This window comes from Cryptomeria japonica, chromosome 10, assembly GCF_030272615.1.
Source record: "Cryptomeria japonica chromosome 10, Sugi_1.0, whole genome shotgun sequence".
NCBI classification, from domain to species: domain Eukaryota; kingdom Viridiplantae; phylum Streptophyta; class Pinopsida; order Cupressales; family Cupressaceae; genus Cryptomeria; species Cryptomeria japonica.
This window is the reverse complement of record NC_081414.1, coordinates 460,826,217-460,845,830: the sequence shown is the minus strand read 5'-3', so window position 1 is coordinate 460,845,830 and position 19,614 is coordinate 460,826,217. Positions and strand designations below refer to the sequence as shown.

The following is a 19,614-nucleotide window of genomic DNA, read 5'->3' as shown; positions in this document are numbered from 1 at the left end:
TTAAGGTATCAAGTATCAACAAACAAATACTACCAAAGTTACATGGACACAGATACAGATACAGATATAGATATGGTATCGGATATGGATGTGACTATTTTTAAAAATACCTAATATGGATATGGCTGGATATAACATTTGAAAAAAACTCATACATGTAAGTTATTATAGGAGATTTCATTTCTTTATAAACAATATGGAGTCTGCAAGATTAATAGGTTTTTAATTTATTACATTGACATAGTTTATTTTATTAAAATAAACAAGCATATAAGGGTGTGTTAGGCCCCTATTGCTAATTTAAGGATTCTTAACATTGGGAGCATTTAATATTTGGAATTTCTTAGTTTAAAATTGTTAAAGCATATTGGAATATGGGGATATATTCATTACTCACTGCTGTTGATCTACTTATGTGTGTCCTGTCTTAATATCAAGCTCTTGGAGCTTATTTAGTCTATGACTGATCTTTGAAATCTGTTTTGTTTCTAGGCATTATTTCTGTAAGCATTTTTTGATGTTTTACACCTCCCCAACTTATAACACTATATTGAATATGTTAAGGCTTATATTTTTATTGCCCTCTCGATCAAGATATGTATCAATTATATTATTCAGCTTGACATGTTATTTTTCTGATTTTTATCTGTATGGTGTATATTTCAGTCTTGCATCAATTGCAAAGAAAAGACCTGCTCTTTTTGGGAGAGTGTTGCCTGTTTTTCTTGAGCTAGCCCCAAGTTGTGAACCTGTAAGAGGAGCTCAGGTTTCTGGTGTGCAGAACAGTGTACAGAATACACTGAAAAATGCTTTTGTGGGATTTATTAAGTGTACAAATCAAGGTGCAACTCCGGTATTGCTTCTAGTTCCTCCTCGCATTTTTTTACCTTTAGTTGATGCACGCTTGTGTTTACCTTTAAGACTTTTTATTTTTTAATTGGTTTTCTTGCATCTTAACACCTTATCAAGCAATAATATTTTTTTCTCTAAATTTTATATAAAGTTAGGTACAAATGAGTGTTTCTGTTGTGAGCATATAGGTTCTAGAAGCCATGGAGATGTGCAAAGTAGTAGACTGTTCACAGATAAAAAGTACTTGGTGTCTTTGATTGTGGAATTTATGAAAATAATTGTTGCCTCCCATGTGGACCTATTCTGTTCCGCATATAGTTTAATCAACCATTTAAATAATGCTTTGATTCTACTGCCTGCATTTCCTTTATGTGAGTTGAATATATTCCCTTTTCATATTGTCTAGCTTTAGATATATTATATATATGAACCATCTACAATCAAATCATAGAAATATAGTTAGCCATGTATGTTAGTGAACCATTTGATATTGACACCAACTTGTGCATTATTTTTCACTATTCCTGATATTGTCATACGCTTGCACTGTTTTTTTTTAGACTGCGGGAATTGGCTTAACCCCCTATAACGTACAGTACACTGGGAAAACTTTTTAATGTGAGTGGTAACGCTGGTACCACACAAATGGGGGATTGAACCTCGTGACTTCTTGCCTGCAAGAAGATGCTTTAGCCAATTGAGCAAGGGCCCCTGCCTAGGCTTGCACACCGTTATTAGCTTGAGAAAAATTGTTAATTTTCTTCACCCGCACGAAATAACAATGGTTTCCTGTATGTAGAATTGCATACATCAATAATTGAGTTATCTCTTATTCGATTTTGAATCATTGACTCTCTTGGGTTCAATTTTTTCATTTGCATCATATGAATTAGTTGTTGCTTGGCCAACATATCTATGTCTGCCATTCCCCTCAGTATTCTGATGAGTTCCACGCCTCACATAAAAGCAACACGGTTTTCATGAGCACACGAGCTGTATAGTTTTAGTAAGTAAATCTTGATGGAGTAGACATATCTAAATTGTAATTACTAATAATAGATTAACTAATGATATAAATAATCTAATGTTGTCCCTCAGTTGGGAAAAATAATCTTCAACATGTTGGATTGTGTAAGAAACAATACTCACATTGGCCAGTCCAGATTAGTATACTTGAAAATCTAGAGATTTTCTTATAGAGGTAATGTGAATAATGAATTTAAAAATCTAATCTGGATTATTTGTACAAATTTGGGGCAAACAAAGGTGGTTTTCCTAACATAGTTATTACTATAGTTTTCATCAGTCTTTCCTTGTTAAAAATTAAAATTGAGTTTAATAACGAAGATGATGTTGTAGATGTTCTTTTTGGTCTTGTTGGTGTCTGTTTTATCATCTACCAAACATTAGGATAGGATACCCGAAGGTATTCTATCCTCTCCTGAAAAATCACTACTGATTCCAAGGTCTATATGTTCGAACAAGCAACTTTAGTGGAATAGCTTCTTGGGTAGTGTATGCTGAAATTTCAAGGGGGACTTACGTTGACAAGTATCTTGAATTGCTGAACTTAGATGGATTTAGCATTTTTAGGCTCTTCTTCTTTTTTTGGGAATTTTCTAGGATTTAGACTTTCAAAAGAAAGGGAAAAAGAGATAGGGTTTAGGAAGGCTAATCTAATCCTACGAATTTCGGGGACGGTATCAACTGGGTGCTCTCGAGAAACCAAACCTTGCTTCGCCACACTAGGGACAACTACACAAGGTCGGTGCAATCTTCAATGGGTTGTGCTTATGATCGAGATGTTGGGATGCACAGGGGATAGGCTCAGACTAACTTTGCACGGTAGAATGGAAATCATCCATTTACCAAAAGTATGAGCGAAGACACACCATCAATTGATACTTATCAAATCCTTCATTCAAATTAAAAACAATGAAAGCAAATCTAGATTAATTTTAACTAAGTGTTGAGGCAATTGAAACCATGCAAATCATTCAAATAATAGAGATTACAAAGCAGCGCACATGCAATATATTATCTGGAAATGACCTTAAGCAACAATACATAGAAAACCTCACACCCTCCAAATGAGAGGAGGTAGCCTTATATAGTTTTCAAGAATAAATGAACGGCCGAGATCAAACAGTGATCAAGGGCCCAGATTGAAAGCTATAAACCCTAATTAGGGTTTCCCAAAACTAACTACCCTCGACTAATTACATTTGGGACACTTGTCCTTCTTTCTAAATATGAACCATCAATGACAATAGAAGGTTGTTGCATTGTGAAGTGTGCCCTTCTAGAAGCTTCTGGATAAGTTAGGTTCATTGAACTTGGACATGCTGACTTGGAGTGATCTGATTGGTTGGAAAATGATGAGGCGCCACCTCAACGTGTTGGATGTCTTTCTTGAATTCTCCAATTTGTGTCAAGAAATCGTCTAAGTATGGAAATTTGATTCCTTCTTGTCGCCATTTGATTCTGCTTGGGAGCTTGTCTTTTTTAATTCCTTCAGGAGATGAAATCCTTCAAGAAGTTGGAAGTTTATCTAACTTTTCCATATTTTCACCAAGTTTGAGAACTTTTCTTTCTTGATGCCTTGAGATTCTTTCAAGTGCCTCGAATTTGGAGAAGAAATCCCCTCGTGAAGTTTTTTCTCATACTTAGCCAAATTTTGGCCCTCTCTATACTCGGATGAACCTTGCTCGTGGTCCCGTCTTCAATTCTGAATTTGGCTCGAAACTCCATTTGTGTTTTCTGTGATGATCTTGCCTTCAGTTGCCAATTTATGTTGCGTGGGAGGAGGGTAAAAGCTCTAGATAACCCCTTGCAAATATGAAATGATGGGATGAAGCTGTTCATGCATTCGCTGTGATCATGTCCTTCTTCTCGATACCCTGACATGCCTTCATCATAATTGAGGAAATTGGAATTTTCTTTGTGAAACATTTCCCATACTTAGCCAAATTTTGGCTATCTTCACGCCCGGATGAACCTTGCCTGTGAACTTGTCCTCAATCTTTCGTTTGGCTTGAAACTCCAACTATGATCTCTATGATGATCCCACTTCTATTTCCTCCTGCGACTTGTGAACTTGTCCTCAATCTTTCGTTTGGCTTGAAACTCCAACTGCGATCTCTATGATGATCCCGCTTCTATTTCCTCCTGCGACCTGTAAAACCAAAGGAAAATAAGTTAGAAATCTATCTTGGATTAAAGAAAATCGAGGCTGCGAACGACTAAGTGTTTGGAAAATTTCACTTCATTTTCATACTTAGCCATGAGAATGGGATTTTCACATGTAAGTTCTCCAACCTTCGAGATAACTGTGATCACAATCCAACACCTGAGTGCTATAACTCCAAAAATTTCTTATACTTAGCCAAAAAAATGATTTTCCTCTCTTAGAAATTCAAACAAATTCACTAAAAATCATTTCTCAAACTCTGGAAAAACTTAGAAAATACATAAATCTGCATCATGAATTTAATTTCACCTCCAAAAATACTAAAAAATTCAGGAGAGATTCAATAATTCGTCCTTATACTGGTTGACTTTCTCCAAAAATCTGTGAAACTTTCGTCAAAAATGTTTATCTAACTTCCAGCAATATCCAAAACTTTCTCCAGATGAACTCCAAACTGAAAGTATTTTACTATGCTCTCCTTAATATTTTCGAACTTCTTGGTGTAGAAATGAAGTTTTCAACGAAGTATTTGTAAATAAAGTTAAATCCTCAATCAGAAACCCTTAAAATCTTCAAAATCATGTTTCCAATTTTAACTTCATTCTTTTGGAAAGTGTTGTCATGTTTCCAAATTCAAAGAAAATATCTTCCAAAAGTTTCCAATTTGGCTATAAGTTCGAAATATTTATTAATCTTCCAATATTCTCTTTAAAAAAACTTTCCATTTTGGATTTAAGTTTGAAATCCTTATCAATCTTCCAATATTCTCCTTTTGAAAACTTTCTATTTTGGATTTAAGTACGAAATCTTTAAGGATTTTCATGACATCACTTTGTATTTTCGTTGATTTTGTTTGACTTTTATGTGTAGGCGGACTTTTGGAGGCTTACCTTCATCTTCCTCAAACTTGGGCGGACTTTCCTTACCTCTCCAAGGCATGGCGGAGTTTGAGAAGGCTCTTCAACATCATACTTAGCATCTACTTCCTTGGGCGGAGTTTTGAAGGGTCCTTTCAACATGGAGGGTGGACTTTGAGCAAAGCTCAATCAAGGCGAATTTTTGGCTAAGGCATAGGGCGGACTTTGGACTTCACCCCTTGGGCACCCCACACACATGGCAGACTTTAGAGTGTTGGCCATCATGGCCTCTTCCAAAACATGGCGGACTTTGAAGGGTTGGCCACCAACATGGTAGGATAGGGCGGAGTTTCAAGACCATTCACTCAGCAGCACCTTGGGTGGAGTTTTGGATGACCAGCACCATGGGCGGAGTTTTGGTGAGTCCCCTTACCTTGGGCGGACTTTGGACTTGGTTCCCACATGGCGGAGTTTAGAGAGCCCTAAGGCATGGCGGACTTTGGAGGCCTCTCCTCATGGCTCTCCCTAACATGTGTGGCGGACTTTAGGCTAGGCTCCCACCACTTTGAAGACCTTGGGTGGACTTTGGAGGTTGCTCTTCAAAAATCTTCCCAACCTATGGCGGACTTTGGAGGTTGCTCCTCATAGGCGGACTTCTAACAAGGTTTCCACATGACTATGGCGGACTTTGGTGGCTTCTCCACCTTGGGCGGACTTCTAGCACCTCTCCACATGCTTGGGCGGACTTTGAAGAGCGCTCCCACATGCTTGGGCGGACTTTGAAGAGTGCTCCCAGCTTGGGCGGACTTTGGAGGGTTTCTCCACATGCTTGGGCGGACTTTGAAGAGTGCTCCCACCTTGGGTGGACTTTGATCACTCCTCCTCCGTAGCCTCCCAACCTTGGCGGACTTTGGAGAGTGCTCCCACATGGCCTCCAAATGCATGGTGGACTTTGGAGGTGCCTCCTACATGACCTCCGAATGCATGGCGGACTTTGGAGGTGCCTCCTACATGACCTCCAAATGCATGGCGGACTTTGGAGGTGCCTCCTACATGACCTCCAGGACAGTGGTGGACTTTGGTGAGTGCTCCCACATGGCCTCTCTTCAACACATGGCGGACTTCTGGATAGCCTCATTTGTACTTGCAAAAACCCTTCGTTAGCCAGGAAGATTTTTAGAAAAATTTCAAAATTTCACAGCTTAATCAAATTTAACTGGATTAACTTGAAATTTGAAATCCATGCTTAGGTGGATTGTCTGAAGCAGCAAAAAGCCTAAAGTCTAGGGATTTAGCTTTTTTAGGTCAAAACTTGGAATTTTCGAGTTCCGGTCGAAAGGTCAGTGGTGCAAGTGTAAACCCTAGGTTTGCATCTCGAAAAAGCAAAAAGCCTAAAATCTAGGGATTTAGCTTTTTTAGGTCAAAACTTGGAATTTTCGAGTTCCGGTCGAAGCAGGTCAGTGGTGCAAGTGTAAACCCTAGGTTTGCATCATGAAAAAGCAAAAAAAGCCTAAAATCTAGGGATTTAGCTTTTTTAGGTCAAAACTTGGAATTTTCGAGTTCCGGTCGAAGCTGGTTAGTGGTGCAAGTGTAAACCCTAGGTTTGCATCCCGAAAAAGCAAAAAACAGACATCCCTAAAAAAACAGGAAAAACTTTCTAAAAATAGCCATACCGGGGATCGGCTTGAAAATGCCAAAAACGAAACTTCCTAAAAAATAGGAAAAAGCAAAAAAGCAAATTTTCTAAAAATAGAAAGTTGTCCAAATTCGTCCAAATCAATCGCAATCTTCGTCCTTTGGCCTCTCTAAGCACTCTGGTGGTGTTCGCATTTCAGAATCACATAACTTGCAAAAACTAACTTTCAATCGTCAGGGCCTGAAATGCTCTAAACTGGACAGGGCTTGGTGAAACTGCAGCAAAAGGTCATAGGACACTAACAAAACCCTAGAAAGTAGGAAAAGAGAGGGTCCCCATTTGCAATGGGGTGATGTGTGAAAAAGGTCACAACAGGTCTGTCTATTGAAATAATTTTTTGTAATCTTGTTAGATTGAGTTAATTATTATTCCATTAAATAATATACTAGTCATAGTCATATCTCCAAAAAGAAACTAGGGCCAGTTTCTATTTGTGACAATACCTAAAGAAAATGATAAATACAAAATCTTGCACAAAAACTCACGAGCAACTTAGGATTATTAATAACTAAAGCAACTCAAAGATTATTTGTGCAGTCATTCCAAGTGGCTTGCACAAAAATATAACTATTTATGCAACCATAAAATTGGTTTGTGTAACAACTCAAATTATATGTGCAACTTTTCAATTGGCATGCACATAAATATGTGACGAATCACGACTACAATAGCTAATTGCACAACCATTGAGAATGGCTTGCATGACAGCTTAGCCTACTTGCAGACCATACTATTGGCTTTTGTGGCAATTGCATTATAGCACAACACAGATTACTTGTGCAGCCATACCAATGGTTTCTATAGCAACTTGCGATGGCTTTCACAACTGTTGGGACACCTAGCATAGCAACAAGGGATGATGGGTAAAAGAATTCAATGTCTTGGGCATCAGCCCAAGGCCATGAACGACTAAAGGAGCTTACACAACATATTTGAGGTAGCATATGCAACATTATACATGCATAATAGCTTACATATTATGAAGCTAAAGATCAAGCATTACTAATATGAAAAATAAAACTGATTCTTCCTCTGCAATAAATTGACTTGAATGTTTTTTAAGGTAAATATGATCGGCCTTGGTTGAGTACTTAGGATATCGCTTCAACCATGTAGATTCATTCACAAAACTCTCTTTCAACACACTATATACCCAATCTGTTACTCTTATTTCTCTACAACAAGTGCAACATAATACAATAATAGTCTATCCCCTACAAGACAAGATCTTTAAATACATATCATTTTCCAGCACATAGCATCTGTTTAGACCTCAAGACAACAATGTGAATTTTGATGATCTTTTATGTGATTCTTTCAGTGAGGAATTTTACGTACAAAAATCTTTGTAAAATAGCAAGCCTGATATGGCTTTTAAGATTTTCAATCTACAACATTGTCTCAAGTTTCATAATCATTTTTTGGGCACATAATGATTTTAAAGCTCAGGAAATTGACTAACTAAATGTAGAACTATTGCATTTTTCTTTCAGGTTACAAACTTCATATTTAACTTTGCTGATTACACATCTTGTCACATAATGGTCCCAAATGACTCCTTTGCAAATTTAACACCATGTTCTCATCAAATATATTGTCCATCCAATTCAACAACAAGAAATCTAGCAAGGTAATGCCCACCTCCCAACCATATTTCACTACCAAGCATCATTGTTCTATCCCATTGCTCTAATCAACAACAGGAAATGTTTAATTGCCATACACATGAAAAAAGAAGCTTACAGGGTTAACAATACTTAGTTTATTTCAAGGAGTTTCATACCCACTTGGAACTTTTAGCCTACATAATATATTTTGATTTGTACCCATCGACCAAAGGTGAAATTTGAGTCAACAAGAATGTTTTAAAACTTACTATCAATGATAAGATCTTAGCCACTATATAGTCACTTTAAGGAGGGTTTACATCCAACTGTGTAGGGTAAAATAGCAGCCAACAAGTAAGCGTTCCAATTCTTTATATTTAGTCAATCAAAGTGTTGCGGATTTACACCTTGCTGTAGATGACTCATAGATTGGGATTGATGAGGCTTAAGATTATATGCACCAATAATAGTCAACATAATTTGCAAAATCTATTTAACAACATTCATAGAAGGAGATGGAACAATTTGTATACACGACATTACACAAGACCCAATGATCTATGTGGGAAACCCTTGTGCCTCAAAAAAAATATTCACAATTACAGTATTTAGAATCAAGGATTCATTGCAACAAGGTATTTTTACAAAGTCTCAATCTACAACATACTGATTTACAATCACTCTAATGTCTCACTTTGACAATGCATCAATCCGATGCTAACCTTTTTAGTTTGTACAACCATCCAACCTTTGTGCCTTCACACTAGATGATACATATAGACATGCACATGAGAATTCCAACCATTCTGACCATATATGACACGTAACACCAAACATGATTTCTCCACATGGATGATCACTCTGTATATGTAGCTACTGTGGCACATTATGAGTCAATCTTCACACTCTTAACATTGTCGATGAGTTCATGTTTTTTGATATAGCCTCCATTACCAACCCCATGCTTGTATTAACACATAAAAACATGACAACTATTATTTGCTAGTGGTACCTCATTTGTGAGAAGAGACACAATCTTGGTGAATGCTTGTATAATTCCGGGGTCAATATTGAATATAGCCAACGAAAGCCACAAAAGAATTCTCAAGGGTACAAGAAGAAGCATCCTTGTTGGCAAAAAGAGCACAAGAAGTAACATGGGAATGTTGATTCCATAGTTCCGATGAAGAATAATTTTTACATGCTATGGAGACCTAGGTATCTAGTTTTGACAATCCAGCCTAGTATGTTGATTATGGCTCATCTAGACACATGCCATGAAAACAAAAGTAATTCTACAATGACACCCTATCAGCCTGTTATGGGCAAGTTTCATTTGGTGATGAGACATCCTATAAATTAGAGGGTATTTGGGATATTTCTTTACCACTCAAGACTCACAAGTGTCAACTTACAAAGATTCTATATGTTGCAGGGTTTACAACGAACCTCTTATCAGTAAGTCTATCTTGAGCACAAGTCGAGGTTGGGTTTGACTAACATAATGGTGAAATTTTTTGTCTCGCTCAAGACAAGACTTGCAATGGTGACATTGTTGCTTGTGCCTTACAGGTCAAAAAATTGTTTCAGTTTGTTGATGTCACTCATGAAAACAAGCCCCCCTATAATAAGTCCAATTATGCACTACTCTTTCTCAAAGATGATTTGGTCATCTCAATTTGGCCTACCTTCCTGCCTTAGTAAATGACCCGAACTGATCATAGCCTATTCATATAAATAATAATCATTGTACGGTTGAAGGAATAGGGCCGACTAGGATTTAAAGAGAGAATAAATAAATAAATAAATAATATAACCAGGCAAATAGGGATGACTAATCTCATGAATAAAATAATAACTAGGATTATTGAGAAAATTTTAGAGGCTGACCTCTTATGGATCAGTGCCTCTTTTCATAGGGCTGACCCAGTATATAAAGAGTTGTACCCCTTGTAGATAAAGAGTTGTGACCCATTGAAAGATATATATGGGAGGCAATTCAATTGATCAAGGGGAGAATCAAAACCAGAGTAGATCAACTAAAAGAAGAGCTCAAATTAGAATCAATATAAATAAAAGGAAAATGAATCAGGCATTGGATGAACAGCAGAAACTCTCACTAGCGGCAATCAGATCTGATCTGAGAAGAGACATGGTAATCTCCTGTGGCTTGGACCTTCCCCCATGGAGTAAACATAAGTTCTTTGCTCCAATTGTCTTCCTGGAAAGCAAAATAGGGCTCCTTTTCCTGCTATAGAAACATGAGCGTCTTATCCTTTGGATTTGGTGCACATCAATCTATGCAGATCTATGACACCTAGTCGTATTCATGCCTTTTTTTTGCGGTTTTTAAGGATGATTATTGCATAAATATATGCATCTATTGCTTGATTTGCAAAGATCAAGCCTATGTCAAATTCAAAGCATTTTGAGCCCTTGTAGAACAATCATTTGGTCACTCTCTCAAGGCTATCTGCTTAGATCAAGGGTGGGAATTCACTAGTAAGGAGTTCTCAAACTACCTTCAACAACATGGTACAAAAGATAGTTCGGGAGTGCATACATATGGCATTGTGGAGAGGAGTAATTGTACCATTGTGGAAACGGTTTGATACATGTTAAAAGATGCAGATTTGGTTCTTGCATTCTAGCTTTGAGTTGTTCATACAATTGTGCACTTTTTGAATTAGGCACCGACCAAAGTGTTTGAAAGCATCACTCTTAAAGATGCATAGAAGAAGCCTTCAATTTCATATTAGAGAGTGTTTGGTTGTAGAACTTCATGCACATCTTGAAGGTACAAAGGACAAAGATGAAAGTATTTTTCTTGAGTATATGTTTTTCATGAGGAAAAAGGATGCAACACCTCTTCCTCATCATTTCTTGTCAGTCACCAAACACTTAGAATTATTGATCTTGAAGAGGAGGAACTTGATGACCCTCATCGTGGAGTAGAATCAAGCAAAAAATATTGAGAAGGGGCTTTGTTTCCAATGGACCAATTTCTACCTCTTCTCCAACTTAGTCCTCATCTCCTATGCACAAAAAGTACCCAAGTGGTATTATACGATATTGAAGGAACAAAAGCTAGATGCGATTGGAGATAAGTTTGACTATGGGCCAAAGACTTATAACAAGCTGCATGAGGAAGCAAATTTGACTCTAATGTGCCTCAGTAATTAGAATTCGAAACATGCCATGGATACAAAATATTGACCAGAAATGACACTCATGAATTTGTTATTCTTCCACCGAGGAAGAAATCTATTTGATGCAAATGGGTCCTTAAAATCAAATAGAACGACATTGTAGCATTGCCAAGTACAAAGCCCAACTTGTGCCTAAGGTCTATGGATAGAAAGAAGGCATTGACTATGAAGAAACCCAATCCTGTTGCTAAGATCAAGACTATCCAAATGATTTTGCAATGCTACCCCAATTTAGTTGGCAAGTTGGGAAGAAAGCTATTGGATGCAATTGGGTCTTCAAGATCAAATACACGAGAAATGGTAGCATTGATAAGTACACAAAAATAATGCATTAACTTTGAAGAAACTTATTTCCCGACTACAAAGATCAAGACTATCTTAATGATTTTGGCAATGGTAGTGTTCTTTGGTTGGCAAGTTAATCAAATAGATGTTGAGAATGCCTTTAAGGATATCTCAAATAAGAAGTCTATACGACTTAATTTGAGGGGTATATTGCACCTAGGTGGCAACTAAAAGTGTATAGACATGTGAAATCTCTCTACAATCTAAAGCAGACTCCCCAATCTTGGTATAGCAAGATTGATGAGCATCTCCTCCAACATGGATTCACTAGAAATTTGTATAACCCCAATCTAAGTCACAGAAATCGGCGATTTTCAAGAACGAAGCTCGATTTTTATTGAATTCCAAACTTCTATAAAAAATCCGTTCAAATTCGGCCATAAATTCGTACGGCCATGACGTCATTTTTTAAAATTAGAGTTAAAATTTAAAAAGAGTTTTTCTAGGTATTTGAAAAGCGTTTAGGGGTTTTTTTTAAGATTTTCGGAATTCAAAGCTCTTGCAGAAAATATGACAAGTAAGAAAATCATAACCTTAAGAACAGACAATGGGGGGAATACACTTCTGATATGTTTAAAGATTATTGTATAAATGCTGGGATTAAGAGGGAGTTTAACTGTACCTTATAACCCACAACAAAATGGGGTGATAAAATTATATAAGGCAAATTTTATCCGATTTTTTTTTTCGAATTTTTCTCTTGTCAAATTTTATCCGAATTTCATGGCCGTCGAATTCGAATTCAAACCTTGTGACTTAGACCCCAATATTTAATTCAAAGAGCAAGGGACAGATTGTAACTTTAATTGTATATGTTGATGATCTAGTCATTATAATTTGGCATGAAAAATGTTAGGCTCTTGCATTATTGTTTGAACTTGATATGCGGTAGAAGAAAAGTCAGATTTTTCTATGTATCTCAAACAAAATATTCTTTAGACGTTGCTCAAGAAATTTAGGATGGAATATTGCAATCCCATATTTACACCCAGGGAGACGTATTGCAACTTTCGTGACATGATCCATCACCTTAGATGAATGCTACTCTATATTGTTAGTTGGTTGGGAGTGTCATTTGTTGAAGATATAGCTACAATAGAGATTATTGGCTCCTTATTTATCTCGTCTAGTATCGACTCCTTAGCTTCCGTTCCTTCCTTGCCTTGCTTATTGTCGGTGGCTCTTCGTGTTGCAACGACTGTCGGTGAAGGTGATGTGGCTGTCGGTGGAGGTGAGGAGGCTATCCGTGAAGGTGATGAGGCTGTCCGTGCAGAAGTAACTATCTGTGTCTTTCCCTCTCCCTTCGTGCGACTCTTCACTGGAAATTCCGACATGTTATATTCATTATTCTTCTTTGTGTTGGCTGCTTCTTCTTCTTCGACAGTTTTCAATATCGGCTTCTTCTTCCTTGTGATTGTGTCTGTCAGATCAAAGATATTGTGTATTCCTTCTGCATACAGAGTTTCAGATATTTGAAAGTTTTGGATTGTATTCAAGATGTATCAGCTGAGTTCATTTTTATGATTGATTCGTAGAGTCAAACTCATATTATTGTGATTGATAGTAATTTGAGACTATCATCAATTGTATTCTTTTCTTAGATATAATAAAGTTCATTTTGAGTGGGTTGGGTTTTTCACCCTCATGTCGAGGGTTTTCCCAGGATAAGGGCATGTGTATTTGTGTTCCATTCTTTATTTTCTGTTCTCAGATTTTCTATATTCTTGTTCAAGTTTTAACATGGTATCAGAGCGGGTCTAGAAGATCGTTCCAGAACCCAAGTTTTTTAAGTTCTTTATTTCTTTTAGTTGTTTGCCTAAACCATTCATTATGGTATTGTCTGATCTTCCTCTAGGAAAGAAGCCCATTGGCTGCAAATGGGTGTTTAAAGTCAAGTATAAAGCTGATGGAAGTCTTGATAAGTACAAGGCTCGATTGGTGGCAAAAGGGTTTTCACAAAAGGAGGGCATCGACTATGAAGAGACATTTGCTCCCACAGCCAAGATGAGTACCATTAGGCTTATCCTTGCTCTCTCAGCTCAATTTGGATGGAAAGTCCATCAAATGGACGTCAAGAGTGCCTTACTCAATGGTGATTTGCAGGAAGAAGTCTCAACCAGGACCTACTCCCTTGTTTTGTGATGATCAAGGGGTTCTAATATTAGCCAAAAATCCAGTCTTCCATGAGCGGACAAAGCATGTGGAGCTTCATTGTCATTTCATCCGCCAACATGTTGAAGATGGATCAGTGATACTGTAGTACATTCCTATAGAAGATCAAACTGCAGATATCCTCACCAAGTCCTTGAGCCCGACAAAGTTTCTCAAATTTAGAGGGCAGCTTGGTGTGATAGATAGCATGACCATTAAGGGAGGGTATTAGAATATTTAATTATATTTTAGTCACCTATATTTAGTTCCTTGTTTAATGGTCATTTAACTTTTTAGCTAATTAGCTTTTAAGCTTTATTTAGCATTTAGCTTTTTCTTTTTAGTTAATTAGCTTTTAGCTCTTTAATCTTTTACTTTAACGTTATGTTCTAATTTTAGAACATCGTCTTGTAACCTCTATATATACGTGTGTATATCATTCAATGTAATCATCTGATTATTGAATCATTTATTCAATTTATTTTTCAATAACACCAGAGACTGTGTGGTAGAACAAAAGATTTCACGTGAAAAATAAAATATAGGCTTCGCGCGGCATAATGACAGACTTCAGTAGACCCACACTTTTTAGAAAATCGTCCAAAACAATCATCTCACGAGAAAAAAACTCTGAGCCATTGCACGAAGAAAGAGACTTCAGGGTCATCGTAAACTTGAAAAATCTTCAATTTGCAAACATTAGCTTAGGTCACAAAATAATAATACTAGGTCGCAGTTGAAGAAAGCACCAAAAAGAAATCTGTTTGAAACTAGGAATGGTTTTTCTCAGACCCATCACGATATTTTTAGACCTATTGCAAGAAACACAAAGAGCCCATGATTTTTCAATCGTGTAAAAGCGAAATCAGACCCTCGCATGCAGGACTGTGAACCGTCGAGCCATCACAAATGAACATAGACCCATTGTGGAATGGATCGGGCAATTTTTCTTCTCACATAGGTGCTGAAAAACAAATAGAAAACACTGAGAGGGGGGTGAATTAGTGTTTTAGCACAATTAACAACTTGAAACCAAAAATAAAGTGCATGTAACAAGAGAGACATACACAGATTTTTATCACGTGGAAAACCCAACAAGGTAAAAAACCACGGCTCAAAAGAATCTTTCATAAATAGATGGGCTCCAACCCTTTTATAGACGTGAGCACCAACTCACAAAATAACACAAATACAATATAAGGCACCAATCTTAATGAGCTTCGACTCAGACAACCAAGAACAAGACTTACAAAAGAGACTGTGCAGGCTTTTGTTTTACTTTGAAGTAAGTAAAACACATAAGACTCAATCCACTAACAAATTAATCTTTCAATTCATTATGATAGAAAAAATATTCTCTATATACTTTGTCTGCAAGCTCTAAAGAAGAACTACAACAATGAATCCACCTCCTCTGGTAAAAAAGAGACCTTTTTTTAACTATACTCATGTGCCAACAATCAAAGTCTTCAACACCTTTGTTCAGAAAGAATGTCAAACATACATTATCCAGATCATACTGCAATTCTGTAGCAAAGCCAAAACAAAGTGTTCATAGCAGAAGACTGTCTAATTCAATCTCCACACCATCAGTATAAAAAAAATCATGACTTCACTTCAATTCATCTTTTAAAATGATACACTCAGCAATTTCTTTTCACTATACGTACATCCCGTTGGTATGTTTGTCATTGCGCCAAAAGCTCGAGCTATCAACAAACGTCACAAACACCAAACTTACCCAGATCCACGGGAGGCGGTTAAGCCATGTCGCGAACCTCGAAGGAGGTGCTGACCACTAAGTCAACAATCTCCCCCTCAGCACCGACAGAGGGTTCTGCACTGATGGAATGAAGGAGACCTCCTGGGATTTGAACCCGTGACTCAAGGCTCTGATACCAATTGTTGGTATGTTTGTCGTTGTGCCAAAAGCTCAAGCTATCAACGACCGTCACAAACACCAGACTTACCCAGATCCACGGGAGGCGGTTAAGACATGTCGCGAACCCTGAAGGAGGTGCTGACCACCAAGTCAACACGTCCCCCAAATCACTTTGTGCTCAAAACATCCACACATTCACTAGACACAAAAGGCTATCTTCTCAATAAAAAACAACTCAAATTTTTTTATATGCTATGTCCAGGTGGACTGCGTGTGAAATTAAAAAAAAAAAAATTACTTGCACATCATTCTTTTCACCACATAGCCATATACTCCCCGAAATTTTTTCACTTACACCCATATGTGACAACAACTATGAGTCGTTTTTAATCTATAGCCAAAGTCGACAGATGTCAGCAATTTATTTGACAACCTGAAGGAATCTCAAATGACATTTTTCAGTAAACTATAAAAACTATCTCAGAATCATTACCAAACCACCCGATAAATTGAAGTAGTCAAGAAACAAGAGCTATCGACCACCAAATCTAAATTTTTGCCTTAACACGTTTATTTTAAGAAGCCGCCATTAACCCAAAAAGATGTTGCATGATACTACCAACGCACAACAAAACCGGTCCAGAGCAAAATAAAGAACCTTCAGTTCGTGCCCATTCTACACCAAAAAATTATATCATATTCACCGTTTTTTAATTAAACAAAGAACACACAATAGTCATTTAAAAAAAAGAAAAAACTCAGTTAAACACGTGTCACAAAGAGAAACACGAAACTATTAAACATAACTGATTTTGGCTTAGCTAAAAAGCTAAGTTACCGGTTCAGGTTCGAATTCGGGGTACGGATTCGGTATAAACAAAAAATTCTTGGGTACAGGTACAGGTACAGGTACGTACGTATTTTAATTTTATATATATATATATGTTCAAACATCAAAATTATAAAATATAATTATATAATTTATAAACTATCACTACCATTATTGATTATTACAATGATACAATCCATACAAAAATGAAATATACAATTGGACTGCTGCAATGATATATTACAGCAGTTATAAACATATCAGATATTACAGAGAATAATATAATACAACATCATTCAACCACTTAAAAAGGATCCTAAGTTAGAGCACGACAGAGATGAATAAGAATAGCATTAGGACTGAATAAGGACATAAATAAAAGCAGATCTACAGTAGTCTAGAACAACTTGGTGTGATAGAACAAGAGAATATATGAGCAGCCTTATGTAGAGGATAAGAACAAAATTTAGAGCAGAGCGGTGTTGGAAAAGATCAGAAAGACATGGGTTTACATGTTAAAAAAATATTTAAAAAGTATTTTTTAATTGGTTTTTGTGTTTTTATGACTTGTGAGCCTCATTTTTGGGAACCCATGGGTGTGGGTTCTCCTTCGTCTGCCTGGGTTCTCCCTGGGTTCCACCCGGGTCCTGCCCAGGTGGATGGGTTCTCTGTGGGTTCTCTCTGGCAGGACCCACAGAGAACCCATCTACGTGGGCAAGACCCGGGTGGAATCCAGAGAGAACACTAGACATCACGTGGTAAAACATCACATGGTAAAACACTAGACATCACGTGGTAAAACATCAGACATCACGTGGTAAAACAATAGACATCACGTGACAAAATAGCAGACATCACGTGGTAAAACAACAGACAACATCATGTGGTAAAACAACACTCTATGATTTTTGAGAAAAAATTAAGCAAAAACCATCCCTCAGAAAACCCATCCATGATTTTTTGTGGAGAAAAATCAGAAAACCAACAAACAATTTTTCAGGAAAAAATTGTGAAAACCTTGGGACTTGTAGGATGAGAGGCCTTGCCCAGAAATTAATAATTTTTTTGAAAAAATTATAAAAACTTGATTTTTTTAAATCAATTTTTTTTGGAAAAATCTTGGGCTTTTTTGAAGGTGGATTTGTTCGAGGGTTTTGTAGAGCGATTTTCTTTTCGGATTTTGTAGGGTTTGTGGGTCTGTTCTTGACCAAAAATTGCGAACTTTTCTATGGAAGGGTTTTCTGTCCGCAAGTTTATTTTTGAAGGCTTTCGTTTTGCAGGAATGGATTGAAGGTCGTGTTTTTTGTAGGGTTGTAAATTTACGATTTTCGCGAATTTTTCTGAGCTCCCACGTTTTTCACCGAGGATTTTCTAATTTTTTCTGCCTGTGTTTTAAGCCCGACCCGCGTTTGGACTATTTGGCCCCTTTTTGCTTTGTTTCCAGGCGCGAAATGTTTCGTGGCGGCAGATATTTTTGGTGTGATTTTTTATTTCGTGGGTTTTTAGTGATGTGGCGGCGCGATTGCTTTTGCTAGCATTTTTTCTGAAACCTGCGTTTCAGTTTGTGTTTCATGTATCGCGGGTTTGGCGTGATTTATATTGTGAGCTGTGTTTTGATTCCGAGCCCACAGTTTTTTTGCGTTTTTTTCCCACGGGGCTGCATTTGTTTTTTTGTGTTCTGCCCAACTAGGAATTTCGTGATAGTTGCGAGGATTGTGTGCGCCTGTGATTTATTTGGTGTGCGATTTTTACTGTGTTTCAAGGTTTGCAGTTTGGATCTCCTTTTCAGAAATGAAGATGTTTATTTCTAGGTTTTTAATATTTTTTCCCTAAAAAATAATTATTTTGGGTTTTATTAATTTTTTCCACAAAAAATATATTTTTTTTCTGGGCAAGGCCTCTCATCCTACAGGTCCCAGGGTTTTCACGATTTTTTCCTGAAAAATTGTTTGTTGGTTTTCTGATTTTTCTCCACAACAAGTCATGGATGGGTTTTCTGATTTTTCTCCACAAAAAATCATGGGAGGGTTTTTGCTTGATGTTTTCTCAATAATCAGGGAGTGTTGTTTTACCACGTGATGTCTGCTGTTTTGGCACGTGAGGTTTGCTGTTTTACCACACGATGTCTGCTGTTTTGCCATGTGATGTTTGATGTTATGCCATTTGATGTTTGGTGTCTTGCCACGTGATGACTGGTGTTTTACCGCGTGATGTTTGGGGTTTTACCGCACAACGTTTCAGGGTTTTTAAAATTTTTTTTTTCACAAAAAATGATGATTTGTATCTTCAGTTTTGGAGGGTTTGCCGATTTTTCCTCGAAATCATGGTTTCAGGGTTGGATGGATTATGGTATTCTTGGTCATTAACACTTTGCAGATCTAGGAAGGGTCTCCGCCGCAACAAAGTGTTCTTTGCGTTTGTGATCAAATGGCATGCAATGTCTTTTGTAGGGTAGTTAGTAGATAGAATGACCATTAAGGGAGGATATTAGAATATTTAATTATTATTTAATTAGTATTTTAATGGTCATTAGAGTAATATTTTGCTTTATTTAGTTTTCTATTTTTGGCTTTTATTTTTAGAAGCGGTTGTTTCTTTTTTAGAAACATTACCGTTTGTAATCGCCTATTTAAACGGCTCTACAATTGAATAAAGTAATCCGATTATTTCGAGCAATCAATTTTTCACTCATATGGGCTAAAGCTTTTCACCAAAATCGACTTGAAGTCCAAATTCCACCAAGTTCCTATTGAGTCATGAGATGTGTGGAAGACTACTATCAAATACAAGAGGGTTTTTCTAAGTGGCTAGTCATTCCTTTTGGTTCGAGTAATCAACCTGCCACCTTCATAGGAGTAATGAATGATTTACTCAATTCATTTATTGATTCCTTTGTTGTCTATTTGGATGACATACTCATCTTCAACAAAATATGGGAGGATCATTTACAATACATTGGAATATATTGTGGACAACAAGGGTATATGTGTTGACCC

At 37.0% G+C, this 19,614-nt stretch overlaps 1 protein-coding gene across 2 annotated transcripts in view; it reads left to right on the top strand.

Moving 5' to 3' along the window:
- LOC131067516 (uncharacterized) overlaps positions 1-19,614 on the top strand; it is a 195,141-nt gene that overhangs the window by 60,204 nt on the left and 115,323 nt on the right. For both annotated transcript variants that reach the window (XM_058002548.2, XM_058002547.2), the window contains exon 6: positions 667-853. In XM_058002548.2, the coding sequence (XP_057858531.2) occupies positions 667-853 (187 nt within the window). The remainder of the gene's footprint in view (positions 1-666; positions 854-19,614) is intronic.